This window comes from Thamnophis sirtalis, unplaced genomic scaffold (assembly GCF_051295495.1).
Source record: "Thamnophis sirtalis isolate CommonGarterSnake01/CBP01778 unplaced genomic scaffold, rThaSir2_p1.2 scaffold_8, whole genome shotgun sequence".
Taxonomy (NCBI): Eukaryota; Metazoa; Chordata; class Lepidosauria; order Squamata; family Natricidae; genus Thamnophis; species Thamnophis sirtalis.
Window position 1 is genome coordinate 39,531,361 of NW_028261388.1, and position 25,425 is coordinate 39,556,785.

Here is a 25,425-nt window from a genome sequence, read left to right on the forward strand (position 1 = left end):
AAAGCAGAACTCAAAATTAAAATACATATTTTAAAATTTTAAACAAATCTCATAATATTACAAAGTCTCATACATTTTGATTCCCCCCTTGCAAGATTCTCACAAGAATATTAGTGACAATGCCTAAATCTAATGAGATTTAGCAATCTCTTAAAATGTTGATAATGTTATGTACATTTATATGATTGTATATACATATATGTATGTATATATAGCAACTGCACTACTTTTAACATTAGGACTACAACTTAATAGCTCCAAGTTTCACTTTTTAAATACATCATTGATTGACTGATTGATTGATAAATCATTTAGTTGGCAGATGCAGGTGAAAACTTGAAACAAAATCCGATATTCTTGTACTGATGTAGAATGATTTATCTTAATTGTCAGTGCATCAAATAATCTGTTCATTCATTGTTCCATTATTTACAGATTTGCTAATTTAGTTTATAAAAAAAAAGTAATTTGAGCAGCTGTTGGCAAGAAAGATGTTCATATGAGTGAATGTAAAAAACAGTAGAATAATAGTCCTTTTATTGTTCTTCTCTCCATAATTGCCAATATAGAATTGAATCCTTGCTTTGACAGTGGCTTTAGCTATAGCATCAACCTGTGAATTTAATTTAACCTCTCAGTGTTGTATGTATATCAGGGTGGTTAAAATATTTTCCATTTTATAAGCCATAAGCCAATGTTTAGTTCAGTACTGACTTTATAGTATTCTTTTGTTCTCTTTCCCTTTTATTTTCTTCTTCTCCTGACTTTCATTTTGTTCTCTTTGTAACTGGCATTTCATATCTTCCTCTTTCACCTGAACTAACTCCTCTCTGGTACATTGTACCACCATCTGGTCAGAAACCTCTTAGAACTTTCTGTGAGCGTTACTGTTGCAAATGAAGTTTATTTTTACATTTTTGATATCCAAAACATACTCTTCAGCTGAAGGTGTTCTAGCACAAAAATGATTAGCAAGAATGCTGTAAGAGATTTTGTTTGACTGAAAAGAAAATGTAGTTATTTAGAGAAAGTTTTATAGAAAATGATTTGGCAGTGCAAGTATGTATAAACCTGACTAGTGTGAATATGTTTTATCAAGGATAGAATCATTTTTTATTTATAGTAAAATTGGAATATAACTTGATTCTTCAAATGTTTTTGATTATAACTTCCAAAATTTCTTAATAATTGGTTGGGTGATGACCCAGCCCAATACTCGGTTCATTTTACCCAGCACAATTTGAGCCAGAGAAAAATTGGGGTTCAACCCTATTTCTATTAGAAATAGAAACTATTTCTGTGCAGAAATAATGCTTAGGATCCGTCCAAATCAAGCATGTTTTCTGATATTTAACAAGCTGTTTTATACCATTAAACCATATACCGTATGCACATTATGATTTCCTGATAGTTCATCATTTGTTCTTGATTTATTGAAGACTGGAACAATTTAGGCTAACAACCCATAATAAGCAAGAAGGGGAAATACTTAGCTAAGTTCTCTAGTTCTGGATGTGTTTTTCAACACGTTAATGATGAACATTTTACCTCTGCACCTTCACCTGGGCATTCTTGACCACAGCTTAAGCTAAATGCTATTTTACCTTCCTTGTTCTAGTAATCAGCTCACTTACAAAAAATTTCAGCAGTTACAAAGCCACAGTGGTCAGCTATACTAACACTTCCTTTAATTGGAGCATTTGATCAGCTTCTTTAGCTTCTTCTGGTAAGTGTCAAAGTAGGTGTTAGCTAACTGCTGATTTGATATAACAATGGCTATATCAAGTAAAAGCATAGAGGGAATGTTTAAGATGGACTAGCTAATTGTTTAAGATGGACTAGCTCTGGCTGATGCTAATTCATGATGCTTGCAAAAGCCCATTAAGAGTTTCCTAGCAGGTATATAGCATAGGACCTCAGGAGCTTATTGCTATTGGAATCCAAAACATCGGATAAGCCTCAGGTTGCCTCGTCATGTTACAAAATATACTGCCTTGCTTTAGGGCATTTAAATTTATGTTCACAGTTTCTGAAAACGCACAAAATGGGGAGTATTATTTACTGTACATTGGACACACACCTTTTTTTCTTTACAGTTAATCACAGTTTCTATATATTAAAAGTTTCATAGACTTTTTTCTGATTGTTTTTATATAAATGAAATACCTTAATATTCATATAAAATGTTCATTACTCTTTTCAGTGCCTTTACTAAGCTATGTTTTACCCTGTGTTGCTGTTGTCCTATGTTGTGGTCCTTTTTGAATGGTGATGTCCTCTTTTTGGCCCATCAGTCAGTAGTTTTGGTAGGAATTAGTTGTTTCTAGTCTTTTGATGTATTCAGTACATAAATTCATATAAACTGTTTACTTACGTAACAATTCAAAAATTTGAAGTAGAAAACATTTCTTATAAAAACTCTTTTAAGATAGTATACAATTTAATTTTTGAATTGATATAATCTAAATTGGTATAGTTCTTCAATCCGTTAGCATGAAAGTAGCTAGCAAATTATTATTTTGCAGAAAATTAGTATCTAATTGCACCACGTATATAGTTTTTGTGCTTTCCTATGCATAAGAAAGATGAAAGAGAAAACAAAAACATAGCTTTTGGAGATGAAGTTAAAATACAGGAAGAGACAGAATTGTTAATACATGTAGTATGTTCAAAACAATTCTCAAATAATAATTTCTTAACATTAATAATCTAAGATTATTAGCTCTTACATGTTTGTATAGGGCTGTGACACAGTTTCATTGGTTTGTATGTGTGTATGTGTATGTATTGTTTGTTCTGTTTCTTTTAGATATGGATATCAACGTTCGACTAGAAACAGAGAAGCGGACATACATCGTGGGTGAACCTGTGGAGTTTAGATGCATTTTGGAAGTACAAAATGTTGCAAAGAGGTATTTCTCCATCTCTTGGGCCTTCAATAGTTCTCTCATTGCTACTTTTGGTGCTAATGCTGTGCCAGTGCTTAACAATGAGTTTGCCCAGAGAGAAGCCTTGGGACAACTGAAAGTAGCCAAAGAGAGTGACAGCATTTATATCCTAAAAATCTACCGACTCCGATTGGAAGACAGCGGCAAATATAACTGTCGAGTGACAGAGCGATTGAAGACGACAACTGGTGAATTTATTGATGGAGAAAGCAAACGGCCAAAGAACACACCTATTACAGTGCTGCCGCTTAGTAAGCATATATCTTTTTTGCTTCTATTGATTGTGTGGGTTTCTGGGACCTTTATAATGATTATGACACAAGCAGCTAATGGGTAGGTTTCTTTGCTTTGGTTGAGAACAGTCTGTAGAGGATCTTAGGTTCATTTAACTGAAAAAAATGTATATGCCACTTTTCCCACAAAGCTCCAAGCATTTTATAGCAAATAAATTCATAAATCAGATAGACATCGCTTAGCAACCACACATTCAATAACCATTCAAAGTTACCCATGACTGTGAATGAAAAGGCTTATGGCTAGTCTTTAAAGTTGTAACTATCCCAGTATCCCTACAGTCATGTAATCATAATTTGGATACTTGGCACCTGGTGTGCAATTATAACAGTCAGAGCATCCTGCAGTTACAAGATTGCTATTTCTGACTTTCACTACCAGCTTCCCACAGCAAAGTTAATGGGGAAATCGGCAAGAATTAGCATAATGACATAACATTCAATGTCCATGCATGAAAAACAGAGTTGGAAGAGGCCTTGAAGGTCTTCTAGTCTATATCCCTGCTCAAGCATGAAAGCCTATAACATTTCAGACAAATGGTTGTCCAAACGTTTCTTAAAAATCTCTAGTGTTGAAGTACCCACAACTTCTGGAGGCAAGTTGCTCCACTGATTATAATTGTTCTAACTGTCAGGAAATTTTTCTTTAGTTTTATGTTCGTTCTCTCATTGATTAATTTCCATCCATTGCTTCTTGTCCTACCTTCAGGTTCTTTGGAGAATTGGTTCAACCCCCCCCCCTTCTTTGTGGCAGCCCTTTAGATATTGGAATACTGCTATCATGTCACGCTAGTCCTTTTCAATCCTACATCCTTTAAACTAGGATACCCAATTCTTGCAACCATTCTTCGTGTATTTTAGCCTCCAGTCCCCTAATCATCTTTGTTGCTCTTCTCTGCATTCTTTCTAGAGTCTCAACATCTTTTTTTATATTGTGGCAACCAAAACTGGATGCAATATTCCAAGTGTGTTCTTACCAAGGCATTATAAAGTGGTATTAACACTTCACATGATCTTGATTCCATCCTTCTATTAATATAGCCTAGGACTGTGTTGGCTGCAGCACACTGCTGGCTCATATTTAAGTGAATGTCCACTAGAACTCCAAGATCCCTCTCGCAGGGATCGCTTAACAACCACACCTGGAATTGCCAAACTGCTGTCCTAGGTCAGTGCAGTTGTTGTTTTTTTACAATCCCATTGGTTAGCAATGGAGTTTCTGGTCCTAATAATGGTTGTTAACTGAGGACTACTTGTATAATAGTGCTTTGTACCATCAAATTACATATTTATTTGCAGAGTGATTTATGCTTCAGAAAAATATTTCAAATTGTAGCATATAAATTTAGTACATGCAAAAAGTATTTTTGTGCCTGCATCCTATATTGTTTTTAAAGAACTGAAGACTTATACTGCTCTTCCAAGCAAATTTTGGAAGCAAATCAGAATTATCTCAGACTTGTGTAATAATGGAAAAGAGTCATCTGAACTTGTGTAAGTTCCTGAATGCATCTGTTGATCCCTGTCTTAGGGTGTGTTGGACTTGATGACCTATTCATCTGGTTAAAAAGGTTATTGTATTCTTAAGGTCTTTATGTTGGGGCTGATTAATTAATTATTTAACTCCCTTTTTCCGTTCCTTTCACGTGTCTCCTGAACTTAATTTTTGAAATATGTATAGAAAAAAATTCTCTTTGAAACCTGGACTTAGAATTTGACCCTAAGTCATAAGCATCATATTTTATTTGGATCCAAATCAGACTTTCCTCTGGTTCCTTTTCTGATGCTATGACTTCTTCCCCTGATTATAACAAGGAGATTAGTAAATAATACTAAGTTTGATCTTTTCAGAATTTCAGAGAATTTGAAGGCACAATACATGCTTCCCGGAAAACCTTCTTATATTCCAAAAAACTTGTTTCAAATAATTGCTGTGTTCCACATATTTCAAGTTGACTTGGACTGACTGTCTTATCCTACCAAACTGCTTTAGAGATTATATGATTTTTATTTTGCTCCTTTCTCATAGCTGATGAAACACTTGTAGCAGTAATATGGTATTTTCTTAGATAACAATGGTATTTGTAAGTTGGTCTCACATGCACACGTTCTTATCTATCTATCTATCTATCTATCTATCTATCTATCTATCTATCATCTATCTACCATCCATCCATACAGCCAGCTATCTAGCAATCTACCTTAAAAATACAGTATCAGTTTTATACAGATTTAGTGTCTATATATTCACTGATTTATTCAGTACTGTAAATAATGCTTCTGTAATTACTATAGCCTGAATCTGGATGTTATATGAATGGAAATTATATCTGATAATTTACAGAAGACAGACACAAACATTAACAAAGTAAATAAAATGATTAGAATAGAGAGGGAATGGTTTTAGAAAATAATTTGATTTTTATAATTGAAAATTACTACAGAAGCAGTACACTGATTTCTATCGTATCCCATTTTTTCTGTATTCTTCTTAAAAAAGAATACATTTATACAAAAGTGAAAAACAATAACCAGTTCAGTTCAGTTTATTACATTTATATGCCGCCCTTTTCCCCCGAAGGGGACTCAGGGCGGCTCACAACTCAACCAGGGAAGGGGAATGCCAGCTTTTACTATTTTGTTTTATTACACATCCTTCCCTAAAATAGTTGACGAAATTGTCTCTCATTGGTAAACAGAACTGAATACCTCTCTTAGCTTCGTTCTTCTTTCCTTTAATCCCCTTTAGCTCACTTTTCAGGTCTATGTTTGCAGTGGAAAAAATAGGATTCCTGCAGGGCAAAAAAATATGGAGTTCGAAAAGGGAAGAAATGTCTTTTCTATTGTAACTGGAACATTTTAAAACCCAGTGAACTGTGGAAAAGCAGGAGTTGTGCTGACTAGTTTAAACAAATCCATGCACTTGCCATTCTTAAGTAGTTAGGATATTTGTAAAATGGATTATTTTTACCTCAAGTATTTAAAAAGGGAAGTAGAAGATGCAGGACAGATATTGCCCTATTCTTTTACTTAATAATAAGAATAAAATAAATCCAAAGATTTATTTTATTAGCTACTTCTTTCCATTACTTCTGATTATCCCCTGACATGTACTACTGAGGGACAATATAAGGATACACAGTTTAAAAAACAAAAGCTGCTTACAACATTAAAGTGATTTTTTTTCAAGTAGCTCAGTTTTGAAATAATTTTCCAAATATATCCTCTTATTGTTGGGTCACATGTTGTATTTCTGTAGGAAGAAATATGCATGTATGGGATATCCCACACAGTCCTGATTGTAATCACATATGTTCTCCTTTACTGCAGAAACCAATATTTCAATAGAAGTATCCAACAATGCCACAAACCTTCTAGAAGGGGAGAGCCTGAGATTTGGTTGCACTGTCCGCACTGGGTTTAGACCCCAAAACCGATTATCTGTCACTTGGCAACTTGTGGATAAGCAGAACCGTCGCAGTGACATTATACAACTTGATCGGGATGGAACCCTTCGTCCTGGTCCTTCTTATATCGAGCGCAGTAACTATGGGGGGATCCAAATGGAGCAGATACAGCCTGGATCCTTCACGCTTGAGATCTTTAACAGCATCAAGGCAGATGAGGGCCATTATGAGTGTCGTATTACAGAATGGACACGTAGGCTGGATGGGGAGTGGCAGATGATTGGAGAGCGGCATAATGGCTCAGCAGTAGCTATCACTGCACTAGGTGAGTATAAAAGTGCCACCAGTTATTACCTAACAGTCCTCAGCTTAAGTCAGAGGTACCTAATAAACATTTCCCCAAAACTTCATATTCGGCCTTGGGATGGTTTCAAATATGCTGTTACATTGTGACTGTCAATATTTTATAAGGGAATTTAAAAGGGAAATTGATTGCATATATGAAAACTAATATTAACCATGATTATAATTGTTTTGACATTAATACCATTTCAGTGAAATCAAATTTAGTTTTCATTCTTGCACGTTCCACTTTTGCAGATTATTGAATAAAGTAAGAAACGACATTGGTAGAGAAATAGAAGTTAGTGCTAATCAAAAGGGGCTGAAGCATATTTAAAATCTGCAAAAGCCAAATAAGATTTGGAAGTGGCTTGGATAGATATTTCCCTAATTCACTGAAGTATTAGTAGACAGAGGAAATACAACATAATTGGAGTTGCAAGATTCTGTTATTGTAGCCAGTCTCAATACAAGCAGTTTTAGCCTTCCTGTGGAGTTGATTTCTTGGATCTGGTCTACCTAGAATGGCTAATAACCTCCAAGCATGCCCTTAAAGACCAAGAATGGACTGAAAAGATTATTCAACTCTATTATTTATTACTGCATTTAAATCCTCCCTTCCCTCTAAGGAGTTTAAGGCAACATATATAACAATCTTTCATTTTATTGTTAAAAGAATAAATGTCCCCAAATCCTTTAGTAATTGTACAGGTTGTTAATGTAAAATGCTATGTTGTCATTTTTGCATCATCTGTTTTAATCTTCTGGAGAAAATAACTCGGCAAGCCTTCATTTTTCTCTTTCTATGCCCAAACAATATATACATTACTCTTAAATGCTTAAAATAGTTGTTTAAGATAAGAAGCTCTGAAGCCCCCCAAAATAGCAATAGCAATAGCAGTTAGACTTATATACCGCTTCATAGGGCTTTCAGCCCTCTCTAAGCGGTTTACAGAGTCAGCATATTGCCCCCACAGTCTGGGTCCTCATTTTATCCACCTCGGAAGGATGGAAGGCTGAGTCAACCCTGAGCCAGTGAGATTTGAACCGCCGAACTGCAGTTTAGCAGTCAGCTGAAGTGGCTGCAGTACTGCACTCTAACCACTGCGCCACCTCGGCTCCTTTATAATAACTCATGGTTCTTTTAAGCACATATATCACAATTGCTTGCTAGTGTACATGGGGAAAGAGATGGAAATTTATCTTAAAATAGATAATAGTCTATTTATTCTGGTATGTTTAACCATCTTATTTTCTGTGGCAGATAGGGCCAGGTTTGTTGGTCATGAACTTTCTTGAGTGGTAGTAGAATTCTCCTTGTCATGTGTTGGTGATTATAGCATTTGTATAAAAGTAGTGTTTTAAAAAATATTTAAATGATATTTTCTTGTAAAAATCTAAGTTAGATTCTCTGGCTATTCTTAGGAGATTTTGCATTTCTAGATCAGGCTTACTTGCAGGTGTGAAAGGTCATAACTCCCAACCCATGTTTCCCTTGTAATGGTAGGACAGATGATAGAGACAAGTGAAAATTAATAGAAGATACTGATGGTGAATCCTTGTTCCATGTGCTGGTTTTCCTTGGCCTTAATCTCCAATGCTAACTTTTGATTCCTAGACAGGCATAGAAAAACTGGGAAGCTGGGCAGTCTAGCATTTGCACAACCTCACAGGGATTGTAAGAGTTTTAAGTCACCTTCCCCCCTTTTTTATCCTGCTTCTTTGTAAACACTTGTATTGGAATCACTCCAATGTTACTGTGCCGTCCAAAATTAGTTCAGTTGTTATTATTTATAAATCTTCATTACTTGGTGGACAACAGAATTGTTCATCAGTAACTTTCTTTTATTTCAGGTAAGCTCATGCTCCGTTATCATTTTTCCTGTCATCATTGTTATCATTAATATCTAGCATCTCATTTCTGCCAGTCTTTTTTCCTGTTGTCTTGTATCTTTTTCAGATTTGCTTCTGCATTCTATGGTCAAAAAAATTATGCTTATGCTACATTGTTGGGGTTTCTAGTCTATTTTCTGCCTTTACCTTACTTAATATTGAGAGTTTTTTTCTTGCTGTCCAATAATTACTGCCATGCTGTATTTCCAACAGTTTTCTCCAGAACCAACTTAAAGGAAACAGTTTTTCTTTATCCAGATTTTCTGATAGTCTGAGTTTCGCAACCATTTGTTATGTCTTGGAAGACGTGTCTTTAATAACATATAACTTGATAGTGTTTTGTACAAACCTTTGTTTTATTTATATCTGTGTAACTTTTGCCTCAAAAAAAAGTTTTATTTCTTTTACTAATATAAAATCATGATTCCTGTGCATTATTGAGACCAGGAAAAAAAGCTGTTATTTCTACTATTATCTTACTCCTATGCATTAGGTTGGTTTTGTCTGTTTTTAATACCAAGCATCAGACCATATTTTGCATTCTCATCTTCCATATTCAGCAAAAGGTTACATAAGTTTTCTTCACATTCAGCTACCAAAATGATAGTCTCAACCTGAGTTAGTTAAAATTTATTAATTTATTTTATCAATTTTAATTCCAAAAAGTTATCTCCAAATTAAGCATCATTCCAAAATGTAAGTTTTCTCCTATGCATGGTAATTATCAAGTCTATACTATGCTATTTTATCAATAAATTATAAACTCATAACTGGGAGAGAAACAAATGTTTATGCTTATTTTGTATCTCGCTCTACTTTGGGTGAATGAAGACTGTCTTGTTCAGTTACCATTCACAGTTATAACAACACTGAAAAATTAAGTTTACAACTGTGAAGGATCAGCCATCTTTAATCTTCACAACTGGCTTCCAATACAGTCAATGGGGAAGCTGGCATGATATTGCAAGTTATGGTCATGTGACCACAATGAGAAACGGTAAATTGCTTAACTACAGCAGTCGATAAGTCTGGTGCAGTCACTTGACACTGTGCATAGCAACGAAGTTGCCACCCTCATTTGTGGTTCTTAAGGGAGGACTTATGCGTAATATGTAGGTTTGAAGGTTTGAAGGTTTATTAACATTTATAGGCCGCCCTTTTCCCTGAGGGGACTCAGGGCGGCTTACATAAGATCAGGGGAGGGAAATACAAACAGTGACGTAGACAAACATAGAGTAAAATAATGAGCAACATTCATTCATCATTCGGGAGGGGCGCTTATCTTTGTCCCCAGGCCTGACGGGCTAGCCAGGTCTTAAGGGCTATGCGGAAGGCCTGGACGGTGGTGAGAGTATGAATCTCCACGGGGAGCTCGTTCCAAAGGGTCGGAGCTACTACTGAAAAGGCTCTCCTCCTTGTAGTTGCCAGCCGGCACTGTACTTTCTAGCATAAAGCAAGCAGCACAATTCAATCAGTAAGCACAAAAAAAATCAGATATTTCAAAATCTCTGTTTCTATACAAAGTGCAAACAGAGGAATTGCCACTTTAAACTTTATTTTTAATTGAGAGGTCTATTACAAGGTCGTAAAAAGAGAGTTTATTAGATAAGCAAAATCCATTCCTGTAACCTGTGGGTTACAGGAATGGATTAGGGAAGCATAATTCTTTCACATTATAAAACTGATTCTTGGCTTCACTGAGGCACTAATGTGTGAAGGAATTTAAGCCTTTTCTGTATTAAAAAGTGCCTCTTAAATGTGAGTTTTCAACTATTGCGTCAGAAATCTATGTCCAGTATTATTTCTGATTGTCTACTATAGTCAAAGAGAAGGAAAATGTTAGTTTTTCCTTCCTCGTTTAATCTCTTTTTTGCCTGTAAATCCTTAAATATATTCCAAAAAGGCTTTAATGCCAAAATTTGACCTATTCTTTTTGTAATTACATAGACCAGAACTCTGCTATAATGATGCCCTCAAGGATTAGAATCCTTGAGATACTTGATTGATGTACGTGTACAAAAGTTCTTTTGCAGTTCTGGAGCAACCATATAAGAACAAGATAAGATAACCCTTACTTATCTCACTTTTTTCTGTGAACAAACTGGCACACATTAAAAAATGAAATTCTGATTCCTGCTCTCAAAAAATGTGTGTGTGTGTGTATTCATTCATTCTTTTGAGAGAGGGAATCGGAATTTCCTTTTTATATATGTACACACACACACACACACACACACACATGCTACACACATACACATACACACATGCTACACACACACACACACACACACACACACACACACACATTAATCACATATCATTTAGAATACATAGTGGAAAAAACATTCTTGGAAGTTAACAAGATTGTTACTATACAGCTATTACAGAATCTAGTTCTGCTTCAGATACTGTGAAACCTCCTCCCAGAAGGTAACAAAGAAAACCAATCATGAAGAGGATGTATAGTGTTCCAGATACGTTTTGATACGTTAACTGAGAAAAATACTGCTTGCAGCAATTTTCTGTGAATTTTTAGTTAGGAAATTAGTTGTTTCTTTGCATATATAGGTTAATTTAGGTTTATTAATGTTTTAAGTGATGTTTTAATATTGTATTTTTTTTGCAGATGCTGGTTTTGCAGTTACAGCCATCTCCCGCACACCTGGAGTGACCTATAATGAATCATTTGACCTACAATGCATTATCAAGCCACACTATCCTTCATGGGTGCCAGTATCTGTGACTTGGCGTTTTCAACCAGCTGGCAGCACTGAATTTCATGATTTGGTCACATTTACTCGTGATGGAGGAGTTCAATGGGGCGATAGATATGTTGGATTCCGAACCCGAACAGCAATTGAGAAAGCAGAGTCCAGCAACAATGTACGCTTGAGCATTAGCAGGGCCAGTGACACAGAAGCAGGCAAATACCAGTGTGTGGCAGAGCTGTGGCGCAAGAACTACAATAGCAGCTGGACTCGATTGGCAGATAGAACCTCCAACCTGTTGGAGATCAGGGTCTTGCGACCTAGTAAGTATGTTGGCGGTATTGCCAAGGATTTAATGGGAGGGTTTAAAGATGAAAGCTTGCCATTCTAGAGCCTGAAATTACTCATCATTTATAAGGTTTCCTTTTCTAAATATTTTTTTCCTCCTTTAAATCAATGGAAGATGGCAGTTTTTAAGTTTCTTGATACTGCCTTAAATCTATGTGTTCTCAAGAGTGTGCATACCATCAGAAATGTAACACAAATCTGTTTCAGATTCCATGAAGTTATCATAAAAGAGAAGTAGTCACTTGCTCCATTGTGAGTAAATAGTATGGTTGTTATGGGTACCAGAGCACTGCTAGAGTTAGCAGAGAACGTTCACAGTTGTTTATCAACTTTTGCTGTAGTGTGTCTCTCAAACCCAGTTTTTTTTAAATAAAAAGATCCCTTAATGTAAAGCTGAAGACAAATTATTGAGTACCGATGGTGTTGGCTTATGTCCATTTATTCAGTAACCACTCAAAGTTAATTCAAAGGCTGAAAAAATTGACTTATGACCAGTTCTCGAAGTTCTGGCTGTTGCAAAACCCCAGCAGCACATGATTATAATCAGATGCTCAGGTGGCTGTCTTGCATTTATAGCATCAAGCTGTGATCATGTGATTTATTGGAATTTGTGACCTTCCCTACCATGTTCCCAGAAACAAACTCATTAGGGAAACTGGCAAGTAAGATTTCCAATCGCTTTTGCTAAGAAGTCCAGGATCTTGTATTCTGTAATATCTCTCCTGCCCACCCATACCCTACGTTGGTTCTCCCATGCCTCCTCCAACCCACCGATGGCTTCTGCCAGCCCACCTGCACTCCATAGTGCCTGCTTGCACACCCCTACTTCTTGCCTGAGATGCTCGTCTCTTCCCATTTAATGATCTATTTAGTGTTGGATTATGACAGCAATTAGGACTCCCATATTTGCTGTCATTATGTATGATTGCGCTTTATGTTCGCATTGTTTATCAACAGCAATCTTGGTCCCAGTTTCCATTGTTACCCAAGGACTACCTATACATACATACATACATACATACATTTATTATTACATGTATTTCATGCATCTTATTTTTGCTTCTAGTGGGCATTACATAATGATTAAAAATTTATCTTCCTTAAAAAGTCTGAAAAACCTATTTAAGAAAACATACTGAGGCCATTTGATAGTCATAAAAAAGCATTGCTATACAGATTCCTTATAGAACTTTACTTGAAAAAAGAATATACAAGATCACATTTGAATGGTCCCTATATAAAAACATAAATCACGATAAACAATTCCTTGCATGTGGAATAATTCAGACTGAAATTAGTGTTTGGAATTAGAAAGAAACTGTATGTTTACAACAATGTAAACAAGTAAAATTATAGGGTAACATTGTAGTTATTATACTCAATAAGAATGCACAATTATGTCATTCAAGAAGAGATTTCTTCGGGCATAAATTGTTGGCTAAATTCCAATATCAGTAATTCTATTTATTTAGCTCATTCCATCTCATTTAAGTTGGATAATGTTTTAGTGAATTGTTTCTTCTATAGTAGTCTCATTTCTGTGTCTCAGACTCATGTGTGTCTGGAACATGTCATTTTTTTCCTTTAGTTGAAAAAAATAAATGTTTTACTTCAGTATTTGTTCAGTATGTAATTCCATGATGTCGTTATCTTCTATTTATACATCATTTTTCAGTCTCCTTCGAGCACCTAAGAAGGGTTGGATATTAAAATCACTGTATAATTTTTGAAAATGGGGCTTGATATTAAACTTTTTAAAAAGCATAGGCATTTGTATCTTTAGCTTATCACAGTTTTTATTGCTAGTTGTAGTTGTAATTGGCAAACAATTCTTAAGTTCAGTGTGCTGTATTTTGTATAGGGCTATAAATAATGTAAAGCAGTACTTATATCTAGTCAGTTTCAATCCCCAGAGTCCTGATAAATGCTGAGTCCTGTTAGATGCTATAATGTTGCATTACAAAGTGTTGTGCTAGTAAAAACAGAATCTCAAAGTCTACTGACTATAGATTGACATGGCTTTGGTCTTTGAGAACAGTGAAAAAAGTAATGATAGTGATTATGCAGCTGATGAAGAAAACCTGAAAGAGCAAACAACTACATACAAACAGAGAGTAAATCAATCTAACACTAAAGAGGTTACATAGTCAGCTAATAAAACATTTCCAGAAAAATCACCAAACTCAAGAAAGCACCAAGGACTCCAAAGCAATATATGCTGAGTTGCAATTAGCATATAGGATATTTTAAGAATGTTAAGACCAACAATTTGTTTTTAGTGTTATAACTAAGTCCATACCGTAGTACTTTTTCATGAAAGCTCCCCCATGCCAAACAAGGTATCTTTTTCAGAAGATAAAAGTTCTTGTTAAATAAATGGAAATCAAAATGTTTTCTTAATCTACCATATTAATAGATCCTGTTATAACAGAATATGATGAATAGACTATAGAATTGAAATCACAAAGAAATACATCTTTTTGAATATAATATCAGCAATGCAAAAGTCTTTGGCTAATGTTTTTCCCTCTTACCTTAGAGGTGGCGACAAAGGCAAATTTGGAAGGTTTTACTTCCATTTTTGTAGTATCTAAATTCAGTGAAATGGCTTCACCTTAAATATAATCTAAGGAAACAAATTAAATATGGTGTAAAACAATGAGCAAGCTAACTATGATACTTAATAACTTTTTTTCTGAATACAGAATAAAAAAATAGCAACGGGACTATGGAGGTATTCTAGTCCAACTTCTACTAGCTACCTTTTGTCTGTTTGATTAAAATGATAAATGACTGTTGATTTAAAGCATGTGAAGGTTTTTGATCTCCTGAAAGTAATGCTGTACTGAAAAAAATAATTTCTGTAATATTAAATAATATTCAACTTCACATTTAAATGAGATCACCACTTCTCTCAATAAAGACATACAAATTGGCTGACATCATTTACTGAAAGCAAAGGAAATTAAATCTTCTTGCTTTCCAGTAAGCCAAACGTGCTAAGCTTCCCCAACTTCATTCTAAAAATAATAATAATAATTATGAAATTATTCAGATAGGATTATGAATTTGGTAGTAGAGGTCATCTTAAGACATGCAGAAAATATGGAATAAATTGTAGGATGGCGCTTTCCATATTTATTAGTTTTGTTGATTACCTCAATCTCTTGAAATATATTTTCAAGTTGAGATGCATGACACAAGCTGAAGTAAATATGTCTGAGTGCCTCAAAGACAGCAAGTTTATTTCTATTCCTACTTTCTCATGACATATGGCTGTGTTGCAGACTACTAAATAGAAATATTTATGCATAACCTCTAACAAACAGCATTACTGACTGATTTGTGCATCTACATGCTTGTGGTACATTAATGCAGTTAGGTTTTCAGATATGAGCTGCATTAAGTGCTGAAATTTAGAAGTAGTTACAAATAAGAAATGTCTCCATTTTGAACTTTGTTGGCCCTTGTTTTTACTTGAATAATGAAGAGACAATGTTAGTTGGTTTTGCATCTGTAGATATTCCAGTCCTTTCTATAAATTAAAAAAACCCATAAAGTTCCTTGTAGATGTTTTAATCCAACCGCTGCTTAGGCAGGAAGCCCTATAGCCGGGATGGTGAATCCTATGGCACGCATGCCACAGGTGGCACGTGGAGCCATTTGTCAGGACACACAAGGCGTTGCCCCTTCAGCTGACCACCCTCCCCAGGCTCCAAAGCCTCCCCCGCCCCTCCCTGAAGTCTCCGGAGCACAAAAAACTGGCCCTATGGGAAAACCGGAAGTTTGGGAACGGACTTCCAGTTTGCTCGTATGACCGGTTTTAGCCCTCCGGAGCCTTCATGGGCCTTCCAGAGGCTTCTCGTAGAGCGGTTTTCTTCTGCCGGAGCCCTTCAGGGAAGCCTCCAGAAGGCCCCTGAAGGCTCCAGAGGGCTAAAACCGTTCCTACGAGCAAACCGGAAGTCCATTCCCAAACTTCCGGTTTGCCTGTAGGACCGTTTTTTTGCACTCCAGAGGCTTCAAGGAAGTTCCTGAAGCCTCCGGGGGGGAGGCTGTTTTCGCCCTCCCCAGCCTCTGGATCCTGGGGAGAGCGAAAAAAGCATCAAAAAATGGGAGGGAGCACTGGTCATGTGTGCATGCACGCTGGGGGTCGCACATTGCATTGTGGGTGTGGCACGCCCACACACCACCCTTCTGCGCTCCCCCCACTTTGGCACCCGAGCGAAAAAAGTTTCACCATCACTGCCCTATACCATTTCAGACAAATGCTTGTCCAATCTGTTCTTAAAAACATCCACAACTTCTGCAGACAAGTTGTTCCACTGATTATTTGTTCTAACTGTCAGGAAATTTCTCTTTACTTCTAAGTTGCTTATCTCCTTGATCCATTGGTTCTTTCCTGCCTTTGGTAGCTTTGGAGAATACATTGGCTCCCTCTTCTTAGATATTAGAACACTGCTATCATGTCACCCCTAATCCTTATTTTCATTAAACTAGACATACCCAATTCCTGCAACCGTTCTTTACATATTTTAGCCTCCAGTCCCCTAATAATCTTTGTTGTTCTTTTCTGCCTTCTTTCTAGAGTCTCAACATATTTTATATTGTGGCAAACAAAACTGGATGCAGTATTCTAAGTGTGGCCTTACCAAGGCATTATAAAGCAATATTAATACTATATGTGATCTGATTCTATCCCTCTGTTAATGTAGCCTAGGACTGAATTGGCTTTTTTGGCAGCTGCAGCACACTGCTGGCTCATATTTAAATGATTGTCCACTACGACTTCAAGATCCCTGTCACATCCAACAGTGTTTGTATGGTAAAAATGTCTGCTAAATATTAAAAATTTGAGCAAGAAATCCCTTCTCTTATACTTAAGCAGTAGCTGAAATAACTGACCTTGAAAAAGCACACTATGTTAAGCTGCAATTAGTTTATAAATTTAATGTGTTTTATTTACTGTTTGTATGATTTAAAGCAAAAGATAAAATGCAGGTAGCAGAGAAACCTTGAGCAGTTTAAAAAAAACTAGTTCCCAAAGTCTCAAATTGCTTGCTACGTTCTCAAATCTGGCTCCAACAAGTGGTTTACTTTAATGCCTCCAAAAAGACTTTTCCCCCCCTTGAGAACATTAATTGGGAGAGAGTCTTGTGGCTTCCTTTCTAATTTACAGACAGCTATTTCAATTAAATCAGGTTTGGTAGAAGTGAAGTAGTGTGCTCAGTGACCTAAAAATATAAATGCTGCTCATTATAATGAAGAGGAAAGGCCAGAGATGGCAATCTGTGCCTTGGTAATACACTGTAATAATCAATTACTGCTTTCTCAGATCCCAAGCTAAAGTAATACAAGTGAAGTAAGTCAAAATAAAATATAATCTGTAATTTAGGAAGCTAAGTTTTGAATATTCCATTAACCAATATTTTGATACATCTTGACAGAGAATTATAACAGAGTAGGTAAAATATATGTCATCATTGTTCCAGGATTTATAATGTTCCCACCTATTACTATAAGTCATCAAATATTTGATGAGTATTTAAGTGTTCCTAAAATTCATTGAACAGAAATGTCATGAAGCCCTGTTGCTATCCAAATGTAAGCATTCATATAGATACACTAACACTTCTTCAGTAGTTCTTACTGGCACACATGTAAAAACTTTCCAGTTTTAGATATGTACAGAAAAATGAAATACTGTATCTATAAGGAAACCCGGATATAATTGGAAAAACAGCCAAGAGCAGTATTTAATTAATCACTAAATTCGGTCTCTACATCAGGATGTGGATTGTAGCTAATGGAAAGACTGTTCGCTCTATAAAGGTGGCATTGAAAGCCATGGGCCATTGAACAGGCAAATTGATTGAAACTGAAATAAAGAGAAAAAAACAGTTAGATGGCTGTAGGTTAGATAAGATCAACAGCTTTTGGTGGTCTATGTAGAACTTCTGGCTCAGGAGACAGTTTTATTTTCCCTGGTAGCTCAATTTTTTGAGTAATTAGTTTCTAAAGCTTGTGGGTCAGACATTTTATCTGTGTGGGAGCCATTACCCTAATGTTTTTAAATCACCATCCAGTTTTCATGCAAGTTTAATTGGTATAAATGTACTCAGTAAAACTAGCAAAAGTGTAAACCAAACCATCAATAAGAAATAACATATAATAATTAAAAATACAAAATGTATTAAAATTACAAAAATTAAAACAAACTAAAAACAAGGGTTTAAAGGGGAGAGGTGAGGTACCTTCTCTGTTGGTCTGTTACATTTATTCTTGAAGAAGGAATAAACGGGTCATATACTTTATATAGAACAGATTTATTCTCCTGGACAGTGGGCTATATCAAGAAAGATGTGTAAACCCTTCTGAGTATATCATTCTGTCTGCAGTTGTAAAACATAGATTGCTCCTTTTCTTCAGGTCAGTGCATGCATACATAGCAAAATCCTCTCAGGAGAGGTTTTTCTTGATTCTGCTAGTTCTGTGGGAAAAGTAACTCAAACAGCAAGTCTATTCTGGAATATTTTGAAACAAAATTGTAAAGCATTTTATTTTTGTGACAGGAAAGTGTGAGGTCAAAAACATTTTTACCAATTTGCACAAATTAATTTTTAACATCTTAGTATAGATGAACTGGAATATTATAATTAAGATTGAAAAGAAAATTTGTTTTGGCAGAAAGTAAGAAAAAACATGTGTGATACCCATTGGAATTTTTAATATACTTATATAAATAATGCTTCTGGCGACATTAGAAGTGTGCTGGTTGGGAAAATATATAGATATGTGTTTTTGTAGGGAGATGATGATATGTTGTCTGCATACCAAAATTATTTGCAGTGAATGTTATATAGATTGCATGGTGCAACAATGTCATAAACCAAAGTAATTGAATTAATGTATCAAAACTAAAGTATTGGGAAAGAGAAGGAGTGGTTGCAAGTTAACCATGTATAAACTATAGCAAAGTTCCAATGGGGATCACTCATGTTTTTCTTACTTTCTGCCAAAACAAATTTTCTTTTTAATCTTAATTACAATATTCCAGTTCATCTATATTGAAATGTTAAAAAATTAATTTGTGCAAATTGGTAAAATATTTACTAAAGAGAGATGATGGTCCAAAAGTGGAAACATGCCAATATTGGTAAAAAGTGCTCAATGATTTATTGGAAAGAAAGAAAGAAAGAAAGAAAGAAAGAAAGAAAGAAAGAAAGAAAGAAAGAAAGAAAGAAAGAAAGAAAGAAAGAAAGAAAGAAAGAAAGAAAGAAAGAAAGAAAGAGGAAAGACACAAAAATGTCCATGTATTCAAGTATGCTTCCAATCATTGTCACATAAAAGTGAGAATTGGGTATGTTAGAAAAAAACATATAGCTGAGTGTAATAGGAATGAGTTCTTTAAGATATGTTTGTAGTAAAAACAAGAAAAATATAGGGTTAAGAATGAATGGATATTAAATGAATGAAGATTAAATAAAAGTTGTGATTAAGTATTAAAAAACAGGTTGAAATGTTATGTAGAAAGAACGAATGAGAATTAACTGCAAAACAAATACATGAGAAGTTGATAGAAAGGAAGATTGAAAAAGTTCTGATTATGTGGAGCTGATAAGAACATGAAAATGCGGTAAAACATTTAAACATAAGTTATATAAAGTAGGGAATAGAACTAGTGGAAGAAAATGGTTTACAAGGAAAGAAAGATAGAGAGATAAACAGAAAGTAAATTGTATATTAATGTAATCTAGTCTTAGCTATGTTTGATTTTCATTTCGTCTCATGTTCAATTTCTTTGCCTTTTTATTTTTTCTTTGCTTTGCACTCTGTCTAACGTTGCTGACAATTGTGTGATGGTCATGTATGTATGAGTATGTATGTATGTATGTATGTATGTATGTATTGTATAATTATATTATGTATAAAGTAGATTATGGTCTACTTTGTCAAATGCCTTACTAAAATCTAATTATACTATGTCCACAGCATTTCTCTAATTTAGTGACTTTATCAAAGAATGAAATAAGATTGGTTTGGCATGATCCATTTTTAACAAACCCAGGCTGGCTACTAATTATAACTTAATTTGCTCTAGTTGTTCGCAGATCTGGGGTTTTTTATTATCTTTTCCAGGATCTTCCCAGGTATTAAGAGTCTGTAGCTTCCTGGGTCTGTTTTTCCCCCTTTATTGAACATTGGAACCACATCAGCCTTTTCCAATCCTCGGGTACTGCCCCAGTGCTCCAGGATGTTGAAAGATATGGTACAGTGGTTCTGAGATAACATCTGCCAGCTCCTTCAGATGTCTGGGATGTAATCTATCAGGTCTCGTGGTTTACATTCGTCTAGATCAGATAGGTGTTCTCTTACCATTTTCTTGCTTATTTTAATTTTTATCTCTAGTTTGCCTTTTACCGTAGTTTTTTTGGGTACGTTGGGCTATAATTTCTTTTTGCGTGAAGAATGATGCAAACAATGAGTTAAGCAGCTCTGTTTTCTTCCTACTGCTGTTGTATAATATATACAGGTTTCTATTCAGTTTCTTAAGATTAAAGTTTTATTACTCGACTACTAATGCAGCATCACCTTTAACTTCTTGGGGAATATGAGGGTTTGAGGGAATGGTTAGACTAGTACACTGCTGGTTCATACTTAAATGGTGGTCCCCTAGGATACCTGCCATATTTTTCGGAATATAAGACACACCCTTTTCCCGCAAAAAAGAGGCTGAAAATCTGGGTGCATCTTATACACTCAATACAGCATTTTTTGCCTTCTGAAACCCCACCCCCTTCACCAAAATCGCCGTGCAGAGCCTGTAGAAGGCTTTCAGACAGTTCCTAGGGGCTGGGGAGTGCAGAAATGAGTGAAAAATTGAGTGTTTTTTTTTTCAAATTTGCTCCTTAGCTCCCAGGAGTACTCTATAAGTTTCCTAAAGGCTATGCATGCAATTTTGTTTGACAAAAAATGGGTTCCTTTTTGTGAAAAACAGGCCATTTTTGCTCATTTGGGGGGGGGGCACCCCCAGGAGCAATCTGCAAGCCCCCTAAAGGCTATTCATGTCTTTTTTGCGGGGGGAACGGGCCCAACAGGCCATTTTGGGGAGGCAGAGTGCAAAAACTTTTTTTAAAAAAAATTGTCTTTTCAAAACCTTGGTGGGTCTTATACTCCGATGCGTCTTACATTCCAAAAAATATGGTAGGTCTTTCTCATAGTTACTACTATTTAGCAGGTACTACCTACTCTATACCTGTGCATTTGGTTTTTGTTACATAACTTTTCTCAACACTGAATTGCACTTTGTTATGTAAGGCCCAGTATTAAAGTCTGTCAGAATCATTCTGAATCTTGAATTTATCTTCTACTTGCTTGGTGTTCTCTGCAAATTTGATGAGTTCTCCTTTTGTCCCCTTATATAATCAAACCCTTTGTTCATTGCAAGATCCATTACAGTACAGCATCTCTAGCAGATGACCATACAGCTTCCATTTCAACATCTCTCACCAAAGAGAACTTCTGTCATGTCTTTTTCTCTGGCTTATACAGTCACAAAATGTCTTCTGAGCTTTAGCCTTCCTTGTAGATCTAAATCATTCTCTGGAGCAATTCAGAAGTCAGTGTTCTCCAACTACCCTTCAGATATTTGAACACTATTATTGTATCTTCCCCAAGTGATATTTTCTGTAAGCTAGTCAAATCCATATTCTTTAACCATTCCTTATAGGGTTTGATTTCCTGAATTTTCACTGTCTGGTAGCCATCCTCTGGGCTCCAATTTGCCTCTGTCCTTTTAAAATGTTCCCAGAATTGGACACAGTACTCCAAATGGGGACTGAGCAGTAGTGAATAGAACTTGACATTTCTCTGTGTTAAATTCAATCTTATTTGTTCTACTATGCAGCTCAAATCTTTCTAGACCATTTTTAATTTTACTCCTTTATCTAACTGTTAGCCAAGTTTTAACCCCAATACTGTCTTCTTTTACTTTCGGACAAATGAAATCAATAATAGAGGACAAGATTCATTGACTTTTCACTCCAGTACAGTTGGATTTCTAACAGATGTCTGTGTAATTAAAATCTCCCATGACTATTAGAAAGAATGGTCAAGTGTACCTTCTATCTACCCAGATGGTATATAATAAAATTCCATGGAGACGGCATGTTTGTTTCTATCTCCTTTTTTCCACAAATAGTTTCAAAATGTTCATATTCCAATTCTGGAATTACTATCCATTTTTTTACTTATATTAAACATCCTCATCCTTTCTGTTGGGTCTGTTTCTGTTCTGACCTGAGTCATGCAAGCAGGAGCAGATGCTAGACTAGTATGTTTATTACACAAGGATACATGAATCAAGCAGATCCCCAAAGCAACCTGACAGTCCCCTTACTGCACCACAGTTACCGTGGTAAAGTTTAGCCCCAATTTCCCAGAGGACAGGCTCCCCAAAATGGCAAGAGCACATTACCAAAGACAAGGTCCAAGATTCACAACAGCATGGTCCCCAATTCTGCAAAGCAAGAGCAGACTCCAGAGTCTACAGAGCAAAGTCCGAAATCCACCAGACAATAATAAAGTCTAAAATCCATAAGGCAAGAGCCAATCTGAAATCTATAAAGCAAGAGTAAAGTCCAAAATTCATAGGGTAGGGTCCAAAATCCACAGGACGAGAACAAAGTCCAAAGTTTACAAAGCCAAAGCAAGCTCCAATGTCTACAAAGAAAGTTCCTACGTTCCGCAAAGTTAACGAAAATGTGTTGCAGGAGCAAACAGTTGTTTCTGACAAACAAACTTTCCCCCATAACTGATTGAATCAACCCAAGGCCAGTGTTTTTCATTAGGAGGGGCAAGGCTGCTTCTTCACAAGTAGCCTTGCCAACCTCCTCTGTGTTTCCCTACACTTTGCTCTTGGCACCAGTGGATCAAGTCTGGGTAGCAGCTATTCTTCATTAGAGGCAGTCTTTTGCCGCTCATTGACACTAACCGATCTTCCCCTACTAGTGTAGGCCATCTGACAGCCGATTGGCAGCTGGGGCTCCCCTGTTTCTGCTAATGGCAGTGGCTAACCGGTCGACTGCTCCCTCCCCCATGCCAGATGGACCTGGCACTGCAACTTCCTCAGCCCCTGAGCTCTCTGGACACTCATGCTTAATCACCCGTGTGATGGCTCTGGTTGCAACTCTTCTTTCTCTTCCAAACTGGCTTCCAGTGGGGCCATCACAGTTCCTTTTTAATAAATTGTAATCTTCCAGCTCTATGTGCCAGTCATGAATATAATCCCACCAAGTTTCTTTCATATTTGTTTTACTGAGGGAAAATCTCTCTCTCCTGTTTATTTTCCATGCACATTTTGTTGGTTTAGAATCATCTAAGATTCTTCTAAGTATCACTTCTCAGTATCTGTGTTGCACTGTCTTCTAAAATCTGTTCCCATTGTTGACATCCTGCTTCTCCCTTGGTTCTGCTTTTTTGGCTTCATTTCTTAGAGATATGTTCTATGGACAGAATGTTCTATGAACATCTGGAGGAATGTTCTATGGACAAATGAGTCAAAAATACAAGTTTTTGGGCTACATAGTTTTTTTTTAATGCTTCAGTAAAACAAAATAGTGCATTCTTCAACATAAAACTCATTGTGGTGTCTAGCAGGGAAGTGGCAGAAATGTGGTTTGGAAATGCTTTGCAATCTCAGAATTTAGACAACTTACTATCATTGAAGGAAACAAAGTTACTTTTTGACAAAAATTTTACAGAAGAATATTAGGGTATCAAACTGTCAAGTGAAGTGTAATGTCGTATTATAAGACATTGATCTGAATTATGCATGCAAGAATATTAGGCAATAGCTAAAAGGAACAAATTCACCATTTTGGAATGGCAGCATCAAAGTCCAAGTATAAATCCCATGGAAGTGGATTGAAATGAATAGTTTATGACAAGAAAAATCTCAAATCTTAATCACCAATTATAGGTTGTATTTGGTTTGCAATTACTCTAGGTAAAGATTCGAACTGAATATAAAGGATGATGAATTTTGGTTATGAAATAAATTAAGTGCAGATAGTCCAAGGTATGATAGACCATTTAATGAATGTTCAAAGTTACAACAGACCCCCCCAAAACTTAAACAAAACCCCAATTCAAAGTTATTATGACTGCAACAGCCCTGCAGTCATTTGCCCTTACAACCCATCACAGCACTCTCCTGCTTCTTTCTCCCATTCTGTCCTGCCAGAACCCTGCAAAGCTTGGGCTTGTTCCCCACATGCCCATCACACACCACACTTCGTTGTTGAAGTGTAGGGATCTCAAGTTATGGAAGGAGGGCAGGACATGTATTCCTGGGCAGCATGGAGGTGATCCAAATGCAGCCACCATTTTTTACTGGTCCCTTGTGGGCAGGGACAAAATGGTGGCCTGCAGACAAACTGCTTCATTTTGATGCCTTCAAGAAATAAGTGCAGTGCTGCAGAAGTTTCTGAATGTGACCGAAAGTTGTAGCACTGTGCAGACCTTGTTAAGTCAGCAAAATGAAGTCCTTGGGCCGCATGGCAGCAACACAAATGCGAACACCATTTTGTGAACTGGACAAAATGGGCAGTTTTGAAACTGTGCTATGTGGCCATGCATTCCAGCACTTTGGAAAGCATTGAAATTCTTCAGAAGATAAGTGGAAATGGAGCATGGGGCATCTTAAGGGTGGGAGAGGCCTCAGGGGGGCCAGGGCCAGTACTAGGCTTCCAATCACCTCTCATACCGAAAAGCAGAGGTGGGTTCCTGCCGGTTTGGCCCAGATCAGCTGAACTGGTAGTGGTCGCGGCGGGAGGCTCTGCTCACCCACCCTGACGTTTCTGTGCATGCAGAAATGTCGCATGCGTGGGGAAGCGTGCCGGACTGGTAGTAAAAAATTGGCAACCCACCTCTCCCCAAGAGGCACCCCCCCGCTTTCCACTTAATGACCTTTATGTTCATTTAATGTTTCATTGGGGAGAGTAGGGATGGGGAGGGGGTTCACTAATTGACAAATTTTACCTAACAACTGCCATGATATGCAACAATAACAGGCACTATTTGGGTTATATCTCAAGGACTACCTGTAGGCAAGCGGTCTCCTTTTTATCCATCAAAAGGTTCAGCTTAAGCCATTAACATCCAGTGACAAAGTTATGCCAAAGATTCAAAAAATCTGAAAAGGCTCACATTTATTTACTCATCAAATTTCCATGGCTGCCCATCTCATGAAAAAGCGACTCTTGAGTGGTGTACAATAAAACTATAAAACAGTTAATATTTAAAATAATAATTATTATAATTCATTTAAAAAATTAAAATTTGTAATTAAAGGCTAACGGAGGGCAGGATTTATTAAACACCAATGGAACAATCTCAGTACCTCAGTAATTTTCCAGGGGTGGGCGGAGCTTTTCAGGGACTTCCATAAAACCAACAAAGATGAAGCCATCCATGCTCACTGCACAAG

General features: G+C 36.4%; 1 protein-coding gene across 4 annotated transcripts in view; it reads left to right on the forward strand.

Annotated features, from left to right (window-relative positions):
• The window catches only part of IGSF3 (immunoglobulin superfamily member 3), a 103,019-nt gene that overhangs the window by 53,736 nt on the left and 23,858 nt on the right, over positions 1 to 25,425 (forward strand). For 3 of the 4 annotated variants that reach the window (XM_087721490.1, XM_087721491.1, XM_087721492.1), the window contains exons 5-7: positions 2,810 to 3,199; positions 6,572 to 6,973; positions 11,510 to 11,914. In XM_087721490.1, the coding sequence (XP_087577616.1) occupies positions 2,810 to 3,199; positions 6,572 to 6,973; positions 11,510 to 11,914 (1,197 nt within the window). The remainder of the gene's footprint in view (positions 1 to 2,809; positions 3,200 to 6,571; positions 6,974 to 11,509; positions 11,915 to 25,425) is intronic. The other variant, XM_087721493.1, reaches the window with a different exon arrangement.